At 32.4% G+C, this 20730-nt stretch overlaps 1 protein-coding gene across 5 annotated transcripts in view; it reads right to left on the minus strand.

The window, feature by feature from the left end:
• The window catches only part of LOC148601303 (uncharacterized), a 94312-nt gene that overhangs the window by 28626 nt on the left and 44956 nt on the right, over positions 1–20730 (minus strand). For 4 of the 5 annotated variants that reach the window (XM_088555045.1, XM_088555044.1, XM_088555043.1 and 1 more), the window contains one exon: positions 15135–15859. In XM_088555045.1, the coding sequence (XP_088411171.1) occupies positions 15135–15859 (725 nt within the window). Of the gene's footprint in view, positions 1–15134; positions 15860–19561; positions 19713–20730 lie in introns of those variants that run through there. The other variant, XM_088555046.1, reaches the window with a different exon arrangement.

Below are 20730 nucleotides of genomic sequence, written 5' to 3' on the forward strand. Positions count from 1 at the left end.
TCATGCTGATATATAGTCCTCTGCAGGTTAAAGTTAAGGTAAAGTCCAGAGAAGCCATTGAATATTGTGAAATTAGCATAGAAGCCTATGGGAAGTGGAATTAGTGGTTTTTAGCCTTAAGCTGAAGCCATGGCAAAAATGAAAAGTTTCTTGAAATAGCTTTAAACTACTTGAAGATCTTGTTAACTTTGCCATGACAGGAATACACTACAAAAATCCTTCAAAATATGCATTTTTTTAAGTTATAGGTCCAAATTATGAAAAATTGGTCTTTTTGGCTGATTTTTATGTCCTATCTTGTAAAAAGTGTAGAAAATTTAGTACAAATATCAAATATTAAACTTTGAAGGCTATATTTACCTAAATATGGTGGTAATAAGCACTTGAAATCAAGTTTTGTGTAGATTTGAGCAAAAATTAGGTTAGAAATGAGGAAAAACTCACTTTCATTACTGCAGTAAAGGCCATATAAGCATTCCCCTATGGCAACATGGAAAATCCATTATTGAGTACTTTTTTTGCTTTGGGTGCCCTTTACTGGTCATGTTTTAATGTGAAAACACTGTATTTACAAATTTAAAGCCAAAGATATCACCTTTTGTGAAAATTTAAAGATTTAGGATTTTTGACATGTGATCAAGAAAAAGGGACAGGCATGTCAGAAATAAATTTTTAAAAATAGACCAATTTCTCAGAAAATGATTACTTTTAAAACTATCTCTTCATTAATATTGTTAAAAAACAAGTTGTGATTGATATTTTTTATTTGAAAAGTCAGAAAAAGTCCTTTGCAAATATCTAATGCATTTAAGTATGGTAGAATATTGTCACTTTTTTGCTCGCACAACTTGGTTACCCTATATTTAAAAATCAAATATTTAAAAAAGTGCTTGTCACATTTCACTGAAACTTTGCAAATGCATTCAGTATGTGTGTAGGAAGATACCTGTATAGTTATTTATTTTTTCTAAGACAAAAAGTGACTCTTTAGGTTACAGACCACCAATTCAACCAATGAGCATTTGGAACGTACGCAAAAATAGTCCTACGCAGAAATTACCCCTGTTCCTCATAGTGCTGTGAAAAAAGTTATCATCTTATTTAAAAAATTTAAACAGTTTCTGAAAGGAAAAACATTTCTGTACATTTTATAGGTGCATTTTGCTTCTTGTGATGTGAAGCCTAATCTCCATAATGATTTTTAAATATACCCCTATCTTGTGAAAACACTGGGATTTCCCATGCTATTTATAGACCCTTCACTTCCGGTGACCAGTACTGCACTGCAAGTCTGCTAACCCCATATGCCATTCTGAGGATTGTGAGCTGACATATGTAGAATCATGCTGATATATAGTCCTCTGCAGGTTAAAGTTAAGGTAAAGTCCAGAGAAGCCATTGAATATTGTGAAATTAGCATAGGAGCCTATGGGAAGTGGAATTAGTGGTTTTTAGCCTGTATTGAAACAGAAACTGGGAAACATTACATAAATTCAATGCTAACCATTCATTTTATCTTTTAATGTTAACTTCCTGTTCTTATATAAGCAAAAAAAAAAATTAACATGCATAGACATGTGTATGATATGTTTTAAAAGAAGTATGTTGTAACTATCTTTGGGTTGCTTATGATACTGACCAGGTAATCAGTTTAGGAACCAGATTAAGCAAATGGCAATGAATATTCATATATATTACATATATAATCTTGTAATGAGCCCCAGTGCCTGAATCAGAAACTGGGTAATGTTCAAAGCTAACTGATCATTTCATGTAAACTTCCTGTTTTCAAACAAGTAAGAAACAAACATAGAACACACATGTATGATATTTAAGAGGTACATTTTTATCTTGTATGAAGCTAGAACTATGTCGCTATGGTGTTAAACACTCTGAAGATCCGCAGCAATAACACGGCCTCTAAATACACATTTGTGCAAATCATATGCGAATATTAAGTACTAAAATTATGAATGCAAGATGTCACTAACAATACTAGCGACTTAAAAAGGACTTTGCCAACATCAAACTTTAACAGAAAGATAGAAAATAATTGGTGTCTTTCTATTTACACCATTTTGAGCACATGTGAAAATATGTCACATCAACTGTCTGCCATTAACAAAACATATTCAAAACATATCTCCAGGTTACAGCTTCAAATAAAATATGCCAATATGAAGTTTCAGCAAATAAAGGGATTAAAAAGTAATGAAGAGAATTCCTAAAAGCATTGTTATCACAACTGAATAACATTTTTTTACCGTTGTCAGTACTTTTTTCCCACAAATGGGCACCTAAGGTTGATAAACAAAGACATATGAAATGTTATAAATTTTAATGGGAAGAATATGTAATGTTTGAGTTATCTCCCTTCCACCAATTTCTACAGTTATTAATATTGACTGATATGGACAAGTGTTTCAACTGCATTTTCAGTATTCAGTTGAATTCATAATTTACAAACAATTTAAATTGTGCAATATTTTAAAATGTGAAATTTGTTTAAAAGACTATCCATTAATTAGTTTTTAAAAATCTCATTTAAAAATATTTTCATTTGCAAGAATTCTATAAGAAAAATTATCAGTGTTATTGGACAAACAGAACAGGAAGAATTTTATAGCTTTTGACTGTACTCAATGTTTTTGTTTTTCTTCCAACTACCTAGGTTAATTTATAATTCCCATCTTGTATGCGAGATGGGATGAATAATCAAAAGCTAAACATACGCAACCAGCGTCATACCAAGGTAAACAGCTAAGTATTAACGGTTGCAGATTGGTCAAGTTGCTGGTATGGCTGAAATATGGATGGGAATCTGCACAAAGCACATGAGGGTAGCTCTTCAATTAGGTACACAAGATCAATAGAAAAAGAAAAGAAATGTGGTAATTTACTAAGATGACAAAGTAACTTGAAAAGACTAAACTATACTGTTTATATTTAAAGATATTTTCGATGAAACAAGAGCCCCTGTGACCCTGAATCGTTCATCCAGTTGAATTTTGCCTATCAAAGGCAATAAATTTAACAAGTTGTCCAAAAATTTTGAATCAAGAAGTCTTTGGTAGGACTTATTATAAGGATCATTTCAACAACTGAAAGTTTCTTTTAATCTTTCATAGTTTTCAAGACATTGACTGAAAACTGTAAAAAAGAAGTAATTTTACACCTTTCAAGGGCAATAACTCTTACAAGGAGTCGCCTTAAAACTTTCATCTCTGAAGACTATTGTAGTCCTAATAACAACGATCATTTCAGCTATTGAAAAAATCTGGCTTAACCTAATGGTTTTGGAGATATACTGTCTGATCCCTATGTTCTATTTTAAGTAACAGCGGCCATGTTTTTCGACAGATCAAAAATCCCCATATCAGTTCTATGCAGGATACCCCAAGGAACATTTCTACCAAGTTTGGTTTCAATTGGTCAAGTAGTGTCAGAGAAGAAAATTTTTGAAAGAAATAACATGAAAAATAGCAAAAAAAAACATCAAAAAAGGGCAAGAACTCCAACATGGCTAAACCGATTAAAACGAATATTTCACCAGAGATAGATCTCATCATGCTGAACACCTTTACCCTATGTCAGAATTTAGCTTAACCTAACAGTTTTGAAGATGAAAGCAAAAAACTACTGTCTGACCCCTATGTTCTATTTTCAGTAACAATGGCCATGTTTTTCGACTGATCAAAAATCCCCACATCAATTCTATGCAGGATACCCCAAGGAACATTCATCCCAAGTTTGGTTTTAGTTGGTTAAGTAGTATCAGAGGAGAAGACTTTTGTATAATTGTTAACAACAACGACAGATGACAACGACGCGATGATGACGGATGCCAAGTGATGGCAATAGCAAACACCCTACAGAGGTATACAGAATCAACCAAAAATACACATTTCGCAGGCATTTTCTACATTGGGCATTTGTAAATACAAGTATTTAAAAAGATCATCAAAATACCAATAGTTTCATTATATACAATTAGCATAACCCAACATTAGTTAACGGTAAGAGACAGCTAGCTTTTTAGAACAAACTATTACTTGTGTTTCATTTTTGCAGTGTATGCTAAAACATTACATTCATTTGAATTTTTTTAACAGACAAAGTAACTAACACAGAGGTTTTTTTTTTTGGTCAATAGGATCCAAGTTTTCTCCCTTACCCCATAATTTTAGTAGCCCACACCATATTTTAGATGCCATTGGCAATTGGGCCCAAGCTAAATTTAAACCCTGTTTAGTTATCTCCCTTTGGCTACCATATCTCAAATAAATTAAAATATAAATTATACTACTTTATGAAAAGTATTAATCCTTACATGGGACTATCAACAATTCTTCATTTTAGGCAACGAGTAAAGCTTTTTTGTTTTGCCAAGTTAATTCATCTTCAGATTTCCAGATTTTTACAATACCAACTAACTATATATAAATGACCAATCAAAATGGTTTATAAAAAGTCATCACATCATGACTTTGCCATTAACAATGTAACAACATCCATTAGCAAAGACTTCAAATTCTACCCAATACATGACTGTTCTGGAAATTTCATTAAAAAAAAAAAACATTTCCTATCTTGTTCCTTCTAACTAACTAAATAAGTATTTTTAGACTAAAAATAACATAATTTATTTTAACTTTGAATGCCACATTGGTTTTTCAAACCTTCACCTGGAGGATTGACAAACACAATGAAGAACATAAAATAACCAAAATAATACATTCAAAGTAACAAAAGTAAATGAGCAACTTGGACTCCACTAAAAACTGGGAACATGGACAAAGTGCACCAGTAGGGTAAGCATCCCCTGCTTTTCTAAAAACCCACAGAGTTGCTCATAGAAAGTCGAGTCCAGGGTAGACGAAACAGGAAAGGAAAACTATGACACGTTGAACAATCAATTTTCATGGTGCAGATGGATGAAACAACTTAGTCCAAGCAAAATAACAAAAAAAAAATTAAAAATGGGTACACTTGTGCTATTATTCTGTTTCTATAATTCAGTAGGGCAAAAACCAATCTAGTGTTGCCTTACTCAGAGGTGTAAGCTTTTCACAGAATTCATAATCAGAATTTCTATAAAGATAGTTTTACACAGTTATTTGGCATGTTGCTTTCCATTGAATAAATGAATTATCATATCTTATTTCCATTATTTACAAGAATATTTCATTGCAGCAGAAATTCAATAATACTGAAGTTCCACAATTTGCAAATTAACATATATCAAAATGCATTTAAATGCAAGTCATAATTTCTTGTTATTTTTTTAAAGCCAATTTCATTTTAAATTTCTCAAACCCATTAAGTTTCTCCAATTTTATTTGTAAATAAAACTGCTATAAATGCAAATAGTGTGATATTTTATTCATGATTTTGATTTTATTACATAAAATTCATTTTTTTGTCCTACTCTGCTTCACCTAGACAGTTTTATACACCTGTCCTCAGGGGAGATGACTTCTGACGTCCATCTCTTTCCTGGGGCTCAAAAAAGGATGCTTGTTCATTGTCATATGTTTTGTTTTGAATCAAGCCAACAAAATTTTAAATAAACCTTTCACAATCTTGAAGTGTTGTGTTTCTGTTATGAAATGATCTGATGTTGTACTTCAAACAATTTCTAGTTATGCATTGATCAGCCAACCATGTACAGTTAAAAGACGCGTCACTTTTCAATGCAGTTACCCAGTGTTGAATATCAAGAATACTGTAACTGAAATTTTTGAAGTGAAGACAAATTTCTGCATTTCCCTGCTGGGCTAAAATTCAGTAGTGGAAGGTCCTAGACTTTTCAAACTTTCAAACCTTGATGAAAACCAAAAGGTCTTTAAGATCAAATATGGTGAAGGGATAGAAACTTCTGTAGAATAATTTGTTCCTTTACTTTATCTTAAATTGAAAACTAAACAAGACTTAAAAAAACCATGGTCCTACAAATTTATCATTTACAGTTTATGAGTAAATATTATCTTATTGATATCAAATATTCTATTGAATTTTTCTCCATATATGATTATCCAAATATTGTGCCAAGTCATTCCCTTTAAATAAAGGCAATTTTCTATATTTAACAGATGAATAATTTAAAATTTTACACAATTACGATAATGCATGAGAATGATAAGAATCTTGTCCATCCCGCCCAACAAAAACATCCCAGATCTAAAGGTATTTATCGCTGTTTTATTCTTAGCCTTTTCATAACAAGATGTGATTTGCTGTGTAAAAGTAAATAAAACGTGCCCACTCAATATTCATGAAGCTACTACAAGGCCGAGGGAAGTTAATTATCCCACCTTATGTAAGGTTCTAATATGCATTTTATGTATTGTATTCTTCATGTTACATGGTTTCACCTAACAACATTCAAGGCTTTTATTGTGTCATTGTAAACATTCACCAAACAAAAAGGGGGAGGTGTTACCTGAGTACAATCAGTTGACAAAGGTAAATGAATCAAGTTTAATTCAGAGATTTCTCCTTGATTTCTCATAATGAAACAGATATATATATTAATAGTTCTAATCATATCTTGGCCACACACATTGAAACTAATTTTCTTCTTCCCCTTTAAGCTCAATACTAAATTATCATCAAAGACAGAAGTTTCAAATTATTTAGCTTTTAACAATAGTGGATTTTTTTTTCTTTGTCAAACTTGTATATGCAAGAAGTAACAATCAGACAAAGAACAACAAGAAGGCATAATAACACTGGCACCTAATAAAGAGGTGCATGTGTATCATTTAAGTGTAAACACGCACAAAAAGGGACACTCTGGTCCTTTAATACATGAATAATTCTTTAAAGATTATTTAAATAATAGGAACATATTGAACACAAAGGCAGATGAAATTGTATTCCAGGAATAAATAATCCACAGAACTGAAGACCAAGGCATGTACAATTGTATTTCTGGAAAAAACATTATCCACAGAACTGAACACCACAGCGGGTTAAATTGTATTTTGGGTACAAGTGAACTAAGGAAGTGAAGACTTCAGCATTTTAGGTTTAAGGTTTTAGGTTGATAAAATGGCAACCTGAATAGATCATCCTTGAACCAATGGTAGGTATAGAAGTTCTATAGGAGATTAATGATGATCATAAATGCTACCTGATATGTACAAAAATATGACTATATCTCATACAACAACTGCCTACAACAGATGGTGTGACAGAATGAAAAAAAATTAAAAAATTGTGTTCATATCCATTACCACTGAATAGATCCCCTGCTTGTGTATTCACATTAATTTCTCCAACCATGACGTGAAATTCAAATCTATCACACCATGGTATGTAATGAACGTTTTGAAAGTCAAACTCTGAAACGGTAATCAGTAACATTTTGATGGACACAGTACGTTAAGTTATTAAATTGGATAATCCTGACTGGTACATTTCATAAACAGATGCCACACCCTTTCCCTACTTACATTTTAAAATTGAAATAACTGGAAAAAATCAGCATAATGTCAAGACTGTCAGAGGTAAATCATGCATTATAATATAAAAAAAAATCGTATTCCTACCATGAAGAAGCAAGTCTTTTTAGCTTTCCACTCATTAATATTACAATGTGAATTGTTGGGTTTAAACACTCAAGTATTGAGGTGAAACTTACTAGATTATTTTAACTAGGAATGACATTTCAGAAAAATAATGAAAAAATTGTTTTAAAAACTAGAAGAAAATATTGATTCAGAGGTATACATTAGATATATGTATATGTGATATTAGAACATTATACTTAGAACTATAACTTGGATTACTCCCTTATATTATCTTAATATTACATTTAGTTTAATTTTGATGACTTGTCATTGTACAGTTTTTGTGGATTTATTACTTTTGTTGTCAGGCCTTTCAGAGTTTACGTAAAGGTGTGTTTTTACATTTGTTGAAGACCTTTTGATGATTTTGAAAGTATTTACCATTTTGGATTACTGTGAAAGTACTATTGTTCATGGGGTACCAATTTTCATGGTTTTTCGTGGGTAGGTCAAACCACAAAATTGGTTCCCAATGAATGGTAAATTCCCATTGATATGTATACTGAAAACTTCAAAACCACGAATTAAAGAATCCACAAACTTCGGTTTCTTCCCTGATCCATGAGAATTGGTATCCACGAATTAAATTACTTTCACAGTGAGTTTACACAATGGTGCATTTGTTGCATTTCACCATTTTCGAAATAGGACCAAAAATAAAAAAGTTGAAGAATTTTTTGGGTGCTGCCCAAATTTTACTTTGAAAAATCTGCAATATATGTTTACCAGAATCAAAAAAGGACCACCATAAAAAAGGAATAATTAAAATTAGAATTGATTCTACATTTTGCATGGGTTTTAATAAAACACATATTTTTATACTTTTTGGCATTTTTTTCTAAAACGGTACAGGCCAAAAAGTCTAAATATAAAAGGAACCTTCCTTTAGTAATCATTAAAATCATATCAGAATCTCACAACAATTCATCAACCACAACTAACCTTATCTCATGGAAATGGAGTGTCACCAGACAATGATGACTGCACCATTACTTTATATGTCCACAAATTTTTTATGGTCGTATAAAATATGGAGATGAATAAACTGGACAGACATATATACAGCTCATTTTAAAGACATTTACAGCCCATTTTTTTTAAAGGTTTTAATATAGTACTCAATAATATATATTTTTTCTCATTCATACATGTGGTACCATCATCACAGCTTGTATCTTTTTTTTTTCTTTTTGTAAAGTTGTGTATAAACCAATCCTAACAATACTCTTCTCTTACCATAAAAACAGCCTCAATAAATATAAGAATATAAGCTGCTTGTTATTCGTAAGACCCATTTCACACACTAAAGTCACCATTATTCATCATTTCATGATTTAATAGTCTTTAAAAAATTACCATAGAGTTTTGAATGGAAGTAAGAATATTCAGGACAAAAACTGATTTTTTCCATTTTTAATCATTCAAATTAACCTTATTAGAGGCTATGAATCCATTCATGTTAATACCAATTAGTGAGGGTTTCCTATGGAGCTGTACTTAGAAATTACTGGCACCAAACATGGACTGGACTGAATAACCTCTGACAAAGCCAAGAATGGGTAGATCTGCTTTACAATCAATTGATTTTGTTGTAATAACAGCTGTCCTGCTTGCTACAAGACTAGCATAATACAAATGGCATCAAGCATTCTGACTTTTAACAGCAAGCTTACTTTAAAAACTGCAACACAATTGTGCAAGCTTTAATTTTCACTAAAATCAGACAATGATGTGATTACAAAGGTGGAGTAAGCTTGGCGTAGTTGATAAACCTAATTCATTTATAATCCGTACCATGAATGTCTGTCAATTCTAACCCAAGTTGTATAACATTTTTATTTTCATAGAACTTGACATATCAATTTCTAAGCTTTTGTACAACTTGCAGCAGATTTATTATTTCTGGCCTCAGAATATCCCAGTGAGCTATTCAGTGCTACACCATCTTATTTCTAAATGGATGTAAGGCTTTTTGACTGGCTTGTCTCTTACTAATAACCTGAAGTCAAGCAAACAATTGATTTGCATGGCCCAGTGAAAGGTTTCCATAACTACCCTAGTACAAGGAATCTTATGTGCAGGAAAACTGAACATAAACAGGTTAATTTTGTGCTTCGTTGGTAATTGTGTGTTGCTATGACTTTATCTGCTTTTGATTTCATGTTTCATTGGAAACTGTATGTAGCTATGACTTCATCTGCTCCTGTTTTGTGTTTCGTTGGTAATGGTGTAAAGCTATGACTTCATCTGCTCCTGATTTTGTGTTTCTTTGGTAACGGTGTGTTGTTAACTGCTCCTGATTTTGTGTTTTGTTGGTAAAGGTGTGTTGTTATCTGCTCCTGACTTTGTGTTTCCTTGGTAATGGTGTGTTGTTATCTGCTCCTGATTTTGTGTTTCTTGGTAACAGTGTGTTGTTATCTGCTTTTGATTTTGTGTTTCCTTGGTAACAGTGTTATTACCTGCTTCTGATTTTGCGTTTCCTTGGTAACAGTGTATTGTTATCTGATCCTGATTTTGTGTTTCCTTGGTAACAGTGTATTGTTATCTGCTCCTGATTTTGTGTTTCCTTGGTAATGGTGTGTTGTTATCTGCTCCTGACTTTGTGTTTCCTTGGTAACGGTGTGTTGTTATCTGCTCCTGATTTTGTGTTTCCTTGGTAACGGTGTGTTGTTAACTGCTCCTGATTTTGTGTTTTGTTGGTAAAGGTGTGTTGTTATCTGCTCCTGACTTTGTGTTTCCTTGGTAACAGTGTTATTATCTGCTTCTGATTTTGTGTTTCCTTGGTAACAGTGTATTGTTATCTGCTCCTGATTTTGTGTTTCCTTGGTAATGGTGTGTTGTTATCTGCTCCTGATTTTGTGTTTCCTTGGTAACAGTGTGTTGTTATCTGCTTCTGATTTTGTGTTTCCTTGGTAACAGTGTTATTATCTGCTTCTGATTTTGTGTTTCCTTGGTAACGGTGTATTGTTATCTGCTCCTGATTTTGTGTTTCCTTGGTAATGGTGTGTTGTTATCTGCTCCTGATTTTGTGTTTCCTTGGTACAGTGTGTTGTTATCTGCTCCTGATTTTGTGTTTCCTTGGTAATGGTGTGTTGTTATCTGCTCCTGATTTTGTGTTTCCTTGGTACAGTGTGTTGTTATCTGCTCCTGATTTTGTGTTTCCTTGGTAACGGTGTATTGTTATCTGCTCCTGATTTTGTGTTTCCTTGGTAATGGTGTGTTGTTATCTGCTCCTGATTTTGTGTTTCCTTGGTACAGTGTGTTGTTATCTGCTCCTGATTTTGTGTTTCCTTGGTAATGGTGTGTTGTTATCTGCTCCTGATTTTGTGTTTCCTTGGTACAGTGTGTTGTTATCTGCTCCTGATTTTGTGTTTCCTTGGTAACGGTGTGTTGTTATCTGCTCCTGACTTTGTGTTTCCTTGGTAACGGTGTGTTGTTATCTGCTCTTGACTTTGTCTCTATGTCTTTGCCTGTTTTGTTTTTTTTTCCTTACATTTCTACCACGCTATAAACAATTACAGGAACAAAGAAAATAAATATGTGACAAAATTTTTGTCTGCCATATGCTGTAGAACATGTACATCGGTTGACAAAAGTTTGCTTTTGTTTTTACTGTTTTTCTCTAATTATTTTAGGGTTGTGGGACAATAGTGTCAAATGAAATTATAGCTATTATATTTTTGTTATATAAACCTTTCAATACATGTTTAACTGCAAGAGAAATGAACCTTTCCTCTTTCATTTGTTAATGTCAAAAATTTTACACTTAAAAAATTACAATATTTTAACTTCATTCAGACTGCAGGATGCCATTCCTACATGTACTTTTCCCACTTATACAGGTAATGCACTTTACCACAAGATAATTTATCAGTCAACAAAATTAGTAACACTGTAATTTTTCATTAAAAGCATAACAAAATTAAGGATTATTTTGAAATGTTTGAGTTTTAACAGGAAGAATATTCTTTATGTGCCTCAACCAATGATTTATTTAAATGTTTAAAAATCAAAAATATTTTTAAAACATCTTTTCATTCAGAAAATGAATACACATTACTAAAATGTATTTAGGTCTAACCCTACAGCAGAACACATTGTGGATAACCACATTTAAAAAATGCTACACCCAAACTTGTAGGTGTATAATTGGCCTGCCTAATAAGAACCAATAAAAATCTACTTCATTATCAATTTAGAAGCATAAATGCTTAGACAGGATACAAGAAAAAAACATTGTATATATTTGACAGTACAAAATCCCACACTATCTTTTTTCCTCATATAAGATTTCAACATTAACTTTGACAATATATCTATTTTAATGAAGTAACATTAGTTCCTTTTTTCTTTCCTATAAAATTTCAACATAAACTTTGACAATACATCTATTTTTAATGAAGACTTCCAAACAAAAACCTGAGGTAAAACATCTTCATGATACTGATCAATTTAAAAACAATGATATCAGCCTTCTATAATGGTTCATTATTGATGGAAAACATTCATTGTTTTATACAGCCATGAAGTTGTCACCTGATTCCGAAAAATGTCTTTTGTTCGGTTGTGAAGAGTCTCCGTTCTCGGTAAATCGAACCCACCTATTATTTGCCCATTATGTGTTCCATTGATTTTACGTCTATCTCAGCATTTTTAAAATCAAGTTTCTCGAGAGAGTAGGGTATCACGGACAATGGAAAGATAACAAATTCTCAAACCCTTCTGTTTATACAGATAATCATACAAAAATTGATTTCTCCGTGGACCTGGTCTAAACATGTTAATACATTTGACAAGTTATTGAGAAAATCCAATCAATAATCATGGATTTAAGGAGTATTCGAAAGATTAAAGGGGAAATTCATAAGATTTCATAAAATATTTCATTTTACTGCTTGAAGAGCTAATAATGATTTGACTATTGACATGATTCTCGATACAATAGTCCTACAGTATTTATTATCTTATGTATGAGAAAGTCAACACATAATGAATTAGGATGGTTAGAGCATGATAAATCTTGCTTCAAATGTATACTAATTCTATCAAATAGTTAGTTTAAATTCAAATGAATTTCATTCAATAGATGTCAAATTCATACTAAGCACGCACCAAGGGATAACTGACCCTATCCTTTGTCTGAATTAATAATAAGAATTAGTTCAATGGTCAGGCTGATGAATCATTTAACAGGCTAGACTAATTATGAGGTCGGATGGGAAGGTTTAATACAAGGGGACGTGTTAAGGATCTTATACCATTGGGGGTGATGGTAATGTCAACAGACATGGAAGAACCCTAATGGAATCTAGACCTTAAATGCAATGTTAACAGAACTTTAAAAAAACTGAAATCTATCTGGTCTAGGTACTTAAACCAAAATTACCTCTACTCTCTAACTATCTCATATTAAGTAAGATTCTAGCACTGAAGTGACTCTGTCTCAAAGTCAATAAATAAGGTATACAGTAAACAAGTACTGTCTTTTAAAAAAGATAGCAGATGCAGTAAAATTTGTTCTTTTTACTTAAAATTTTCTACATTTCATTCAGGAAACAACACATGGCATGCAATTTTAATTTTCAATACAGTTTTTTTCAAATGCCACTGAGTTATCAGTATTTGGCCAATCGGGAAACAGAACTGCAATTAGGTGACATGCCTTTCCATAGAAGAGCGTCCTTAAGGTCAAAGGGTAAAAAGCGAAATTATACAGACTGTCAGAAAAAAAACCCTCATGGATGACATCAGGTATTAAGTTGAATTATTTCTCCTATTATCATTATAAATATATTGCACCTGTTCTTAAAATATGGTGAAAGGAAGGCACTAATTAAAATGACAGTGAAGACTTTTTAAATTTCATAATGAAAGTCAAATTTATATAAGAAGAGTTAACGTTGTGCCAAGATCGTAATGGGCAGTTGCTTTTTGTTTTTTCTATGTCATGTAAGTAAATGAGAATTTTTATTATTTTCTAGCTATATGTTTGGTCACATTGCAAACAGAAAGCAGGTATGACCAATGTGATGTTTGTGCTGAACATTGTGGAGTGTTCAATGGTGGCATCCAAGAGTTATTTTAGATAGCCCAAATAACAGCAAAATCCACCAAAGCTCCAATCTCTGCTTTGCCCAGTAATTGGTATGAGCTTTAGTTAAACTACCAGTTATCTGATAAATAAACTAGAGACTCCCAGGATCCTAAATCACTCATCAGGTTCATTTCTCACCTTACAAGAGCAATATCTCTAGTAAGGAGTAGTCCTATGAGAGTTTAGACCTAATCATAGGGATCAATTTATCAATCACAAATTTTTTATTATCTTTTATATTTTTAAAGATAATGGCTAAAAACTGCATAAAAGATAATTTTTCAACTTCCAAGGGCAAAAACTGTATCAAGGAGTCGTTCTTCAACTTAGCCCACGGGGAGATTTGTAGTACTCCCTAAGTTAAAGATGGTCGGCAACATTTATTTTCAAATAAATTAAATTTTTGAGATATAAGTAGAAATTGGCAACCTGGTCCCTATGGTCTAAAAATAGCAATGGGGGCCAGGTTTTATCCTTAATCTAAATAATTGCCTCCATTTCCAAGTAGATGCCCTAGGAATGCTGGTGACCAAGTTTGGTAATAATTCACTGACTAGTTTCAGAGAAGATTTAAAAAAAAAAAAGTAATGATGACTGACAAGGACGAACGCCAAGTGATAGCAATAGCTCACATAGCCTTAGGCCACTTGAGCCGACAAAAATGTCCAATTTCCTAGGTCAATATTCAGGATGACTCTGACCATACCAACTGTTTTTTTTTTTGTAGTAAGACTTGACACATCATTATGATTTTTTTTGCTGTGTGCATCATAGCCTTTAACACAAAACTGTTTTGTGACCAAAATTAAATCTTAATCGCATTGCTCTGATGACAAATATAGCAACATACAAGTTTTAAATTGGATAAAAGGGCAATTTATTCAATAGTCAATAGATAATTTCAGCTCCAGCAATCATTCTGTAATATCTTAAATATTCTTCCACCAACAAAACATTTTATCAACTGCATCATGAACATGAAATTGCATACATCACTAACAAGTGCAAAAAGGTGGCAAATAAAAAGCTGCATGCCATGCTACTAGTTTTAATTAAATTTAACAAACACATGCAAACAAACAATAGCAGATATGCACAGGCAAATTGAAACTTTTATCCATTTTTAATGAAAACATGGCAAGATGGATTGTTGGCTCTGAATAGTTTTTTTCCGATTTTTTTTTATCATTTATCAAATTGAAATAAACCTCTCCCACTGTGTTTAGGAGTTTAGCTTAATAGAATAAACTTTGACCTTGGTTGTGTTCCAGTCAATAAATATCCAGATCAAAATTAAACTATTATAAATTGTTCAGTGGCTAAGCAACTTTCAGAATATTCATTAATCTTTTTTACTTCAACAGTTTAATAGTATACAATGTTGTAGCAGTTTTAGATTGTTTTTTTTAATCAAGTTTCAATTTTTGTGCATCACATAAATTCTAACATGAACATTTATTTCCCACCTGAAAAACTATATTTTCTAGAAGGACACCCTTGTATACTAGTTGTTCTAAACTGATTTGCCAAATCATTAGTAACTGTTTGTGTACATTCATCACCAGATGACTTGTTTGTAACATCACAGCCAGCTTTCATGGAAGGTCCCTGTCTAGGACCAATACAATGTTCGCCATTTCCATTCTGAATCAATTGCTCACTACAGGAAACTCTGTTTCTATCACCTAGAACTAGCAAGCTTGTTTCACTTTGTTCTAGTTTTTGCTTGTTGCCAGTTATTTGTTTACGAGGGCTATTACCATTAGTGATTGTATCTATGGTAACAAGACTATTTTGAGAGAAGTCTCTCTCTAAGCTACTACTGGACATGCCACCGGATGTTAACCCTGTATCATCACTATTGTCATCTAACCCAGATTTGTTTTGTTCAAAATCATCAACATCATCATCAACCTGCAAATCATCATCTTCATCTTGGTCTTCATCATCAAGATCATCATCTTCCTCGTCCTGTTCCTGGTCATCATCAGGGTCATTATCTGGGTCATCATCAGGTTCATCAACAACCTCGTCAGCTGGTTCACCATCTTGTTCCTGTCTGTTATTTGATTGGTCATTTGTGCCTTGTGTTGTCTGCTTGTCCTTTTCATTATTTTCTTTGTCTTGACGGAAAATGGACTTCTTGCCAGGTTTGAACTTTGATCTTTTCCATTTGTGCACTGGACAGTAACTGAAGAAAAAGATTGACATTTTAAGCAAACTAAAGCAAACTTTTTCAAATGAATAGCAACCAGTAAACTATCAATATCTTTTTGTCTGATGTTTAAGGAGGTAGACCTATGGTAAGGGACATAACTCTTGAAATCAGTGTTATGCTTGTATTGTACTCAACATCCCCAAAGCCTATCAAGCTTTCATTTGAAACAGAATGAAATCAGTCCCAAGTTACTTTGATGCTTACATGAGATTGATGTAAAATGCTGACTACAAACATTCCAATGATTAGTAAGAGTTGAGTCCCTTACCCTAGATTTACCTACTTAGAGTCTACATTTTTAATTGCTGAAATCCAACTTGATACCAATCATACCCCCTGCCCTCTGCTCCTCTCAAAAACTATTTCTGTGCAGAGAGCAAATTACACATTGACTGAGGCAGATTACTTACAGACAGAGTATTTTATACTTTGTAAATATAACAAGGAAATCAAATTTTGCATTGCAATGTAACAAGAACGGAAATGGTGAACAAGTCAATGAGACAACAAACCCACTAGGATGAAAATGTCAGCTCAATGTCTGAGCTACATACAGTATTTCCCCTTTCCTAACTACGGTGTATGTACTGTACATGAATTTTATCCATATACATGAAAATCATTGAGTGTTTGTAGTTATTTAAAGATAAAATCTATTTTGATAAAATCCATTTTTAAAATAACAGATGGTTGAATAATTTGTATACTACCATTAAAACAATCCTCTTTGATGTTACACAGTACTCTTGAAGATCAATTAATACAGAAAAAATTAATAGGTATTTTTATTTATAAAATTAATGAAGTCAACAACAATATACTCCAAAAGTACTAAATGACCATTTCATTAAGGCTAATAGACTATAGGAGTATCATTGATGAGCACAAAATCTACTGTAGCAATAAAAATAAATTACAAGGTGCTAGGCAAACCAGTAGATTAAGAAGACCAAGAAAATTCAATGCCAGTTTGCTAAGAATTGACAGAGCAAAGACCTCTCTTGGAAATCTTTTTTCAAAGTATAATAGGTAAATTAATCAATTGAACAGAGAGGAGTTTTTTTCCCAGAATCCTGAAATCCCAATTTGATAAGTGATTGCCATAAGATTCTTCATATTTGCATAAAAAATTGTATATAGTGCCTAACCTTCATATCAAATTTCATCAAAATACATGAATGGTCTTCATGGGATTATCTCCCTTTACAGATACAATACAATAAATGGTATCAGTGTTGTATTACATATTCCTGAGCAGGTGTACGTCAAAACGTGGAGGCTAAAAAATATAGTGCACTTCCTTTCTGCCTTTTCCTGTTTTTGTTTCTTGGCAAATGACTATCATTTTTCATCAAAAGTACAGGGTAAATATTAAGCTATGACACAAAAACATACTTGTTTTTTAGGAAAAACAGTAACTTCATGACAAATAATGCTTCAGAAAAGGGGTCTATTTTATGAACTCAAAATAAAAATTAAATGTAGAAAAAGTCTATTTTTAGTTTGACCTGTCCTGGTGTACCAAAGTTTGTGCCTTTTTTTTTCTAAAGTGGACCTTAAAATTATATTTGACATTACCTTAATTGAAAAACATGGTCAAAGTTAGATTGAAACTCCTTGTCTATTTTTCAAAACAGAAGCCTATGGGGCAAAGAATACAAGACTGAGACCAAATATCTTCCTTCATGCACTTCTATAAATATAACCTTCTCAAATTTTCACCAAATGTCAGAGCATTTTTGGCAATTTCAACCTAACCTTACAGCACTATCCCTAATATCAATTAAAGTATGGAACACAATGACAGCTAGTACTAATCTACATTCATACATCCATTTATCACCAAGGCAAGATCCCTTTTGTAGTATGCATTTATACCTATTTAATTTTTTGCTGTTTAAGAAGATTTTATGGCTAGAGATAACCCCAACATTTCATAAATGAGAGATGACTTTGATGACTATTGAAGCTTGGTACATCCAGGGACAGTACTCTTCACTGATGTTTACCAAAATAAGCATAAAATCACAATAAACAAGGTATAAAGACTTAAAAAAGGGCACATCACCGTGACAACAATACTTTGATCAGCAAACTTAAACCACAGATGTCTTTTGATATTGAGTTAATGCATGGAATGGTCTTTTCATATTTTCCTTTTGGGATGTTATATACTTTGGTTGAATATAATAAAAAGCTCATCATTTGCCTAAGCCCTTTAAAAAAGTTTTTTTTCAACAATATTAATACAAGAATAGTTTTGATGGTTTTTTTTATCTTTCTAAAAGTACTTAACATGTACTGTGATGATAATTTATAGCTTTTTTCATCAATCATGTTATTTGCATGTAATTTTTAATATTTTCATAAGAACATGTATTATTCAAACAAACTGTTTCTACAAACAGTTCACCTTTCCAACATCATTATTCAAACATTATGTTTTTTTTTTTATTTTTAACTAGGAGGAATTCCTCTTGTAATGCACAGAATTCAATAAACATGCAACTCATTCAAGGGCAATAACTCATAAAATTAGACTTTCATATTGAATACAGTTTTGAAGATATTTATAAACACCTGCATGTTCTAAATAAAACATCTTCATCTATTAAACTTTTTAGCATGTATAATCAACAAAACCAGAATTAAATGCTTCCTGACACAAACTGAAAATGTACAAATATTTGCTATTTTCACAGTTGACAGATAAAAATAAAATATAGTCCTGGTAAAATTGATTTTTAACGCTGTGAAACGATAATCATTTTTTGAAACCACAAAAATTTATTCCAGCAACTATGTTCACTTGACAGAATCTGAAAAAAATTATGTTTTCAATAACTCAAAAAATGTAAAATCAGAAATCTATAAAATTAAAAAGGGAGATTAATTTTCCAAAGCCTTATCAAAATTGATGGAAGTGTTTTTGAATTGCTGTGAGAAGTTTAAATAAAGGGCAGACAGACAGATGGACAATGGAATACCATGATATATCTATACAAAAACAACTAAAGGCTCTCGAAGAGCCTGAATAGCTCACTTGGCAATCATGACGAATCATTTTGAAAATTATGGCATAGCTCCATCCTCATGGTGAACAATATTACCCTCTATCAGAATTTTGCTAAATTACCATTTTTCTAGTTATTTGCAAAAAATATAATTTGACCCTTATGTTCAATTTTAAGTAACAGAAGCCATTTTTTTCATGGATCAAAAATCGAAACAGAAATTTTGTGCAGGATACCCTAAGAAACAATCATACCAACTTTGAATTCTTTAAAGAGGTTTCTGAAAAGAAAATTTTTGAAGGTAATAACACAAAAAACAGCAAAAACTTTTCAAAAATGGCTGCTGAGCCCTATTATTCCATCAGAGTTTGGATAAACCTAAAGGTTTTGGAGATACATGCAAGAAACTGCTGCCTAACCCCTATCTTCTATTTTTAGTAATGGCAGCCACGTTTGTCTATGGATCAAAAACCCAAACAGTCTTTTTGTGCAAGATACCCTAATAAACAATCATGCTAAGTTTCATCCAAATCCATCTGATAGTTTCAGAGGAGAAGGTGTTTGCAAATATGTTAATGACGACAACAGACGCAAAGTTATGGCAACAGCTAATGTGGCCTACAGCCAGGTGAGCTAATAAAAATAGATCATTGCAACATACATTTTCATGTTGTACAACATAGCTGGAAAGAAAAAAGACAGCTAGGTCCAGATATTAAGTTGATGACAGTCTAAGTCATACCCCATTTAACAAATAAATCCCAATCCTACAAGATAACATGCCAGTGGACAGAAATTTCTCTTTCAATCAGTGACAAAAGCTACCCTACAATAATTCCCCCATAAATCACCTTCTCAGTCTAATTCACAGTCATCTGATTATAGACTTCTAATTGATCATATACAGGTGGGGTTCATATCTGGCTGTTCATCTTGGGGCCATAAAAGGGATAAACACATCACATTATATACAGGCATTACCAGCGCAGGTCCCCATGTCAGGTTTAAATGAATTAGGAAAAGTAGATGGCAATACCACATGATGTAGAGTCTTCCATTTTTATACAAAGAGAAGCTGACATGGTTTCAAAATAAACCAGAAATACAATAAAACATAATTTTCAGTATTTCTGCCTTTATCTTACCCTTGAATGCAAATCTTGAATAATGAATAATGTTTAAAAACCTACTAAATTGTAATCTCACATTTAATTGTTCTCCTGAAATAATCAATAAAATGCCCTTAATATCAAGATATAGGGGTAAATATGAGCACACTATCTATGCAAATGTCAACCATAAAGATGGCAAATTATTGCCTCAAAATTCTGCCAAAATAAATTAATATGGCAGAGATAAAAAAAAATCAGATGAAAACTAGAATCACTAAATTGGTACTCCCATAATTTGATAACATGCACCTTTGATCAAAATCTACAATAGGTAGTGGAAAATGGGAGTATGTAATAAAGATTCTGTGAAAGTTTCATTGATTTCCATTCAGTAGTGTAGGAGAGATGGATATACTCTGTGAAATGGAAGTACAAACTGAAGGAAGGATAGAACTATAAACCCCTCACTTTGCAAATGGGGGTATAATAACTACCAGTAATTGGGAGGGGGCATGCAAGAGTGGTACATGAAGTAGTATCATATCTGTGAGTCTTGATCAGAATCCTGAGTCTGCGATAAGACGTACTTGGAGTGTATGTATAGTATTTATGTAGTAACATTATTATTCGGAGAATGTCAGATGACAAATGTAGATTCTGTCAAAACATGAATGGCTCAAAACTGTTCTATTAGAAGTGAAGTTTTTTTTAAGTAACT

This window comes from Perna viridis, chromosome 12, assembly GCF_037379345.1.
Source record: "Perna viridis isolate PV_CMFRI_1.1 ecotype Kerala chromosome 12, ASM3737934v1, whole genome shotgun sequence".
Classification (NCBI taxonomy): domain Eukaryota; kingdom Metazoa; phylum Mollusca; class Bivalvia; order Mytilida; family Mytilidae; genus Perna; species Perna viridis.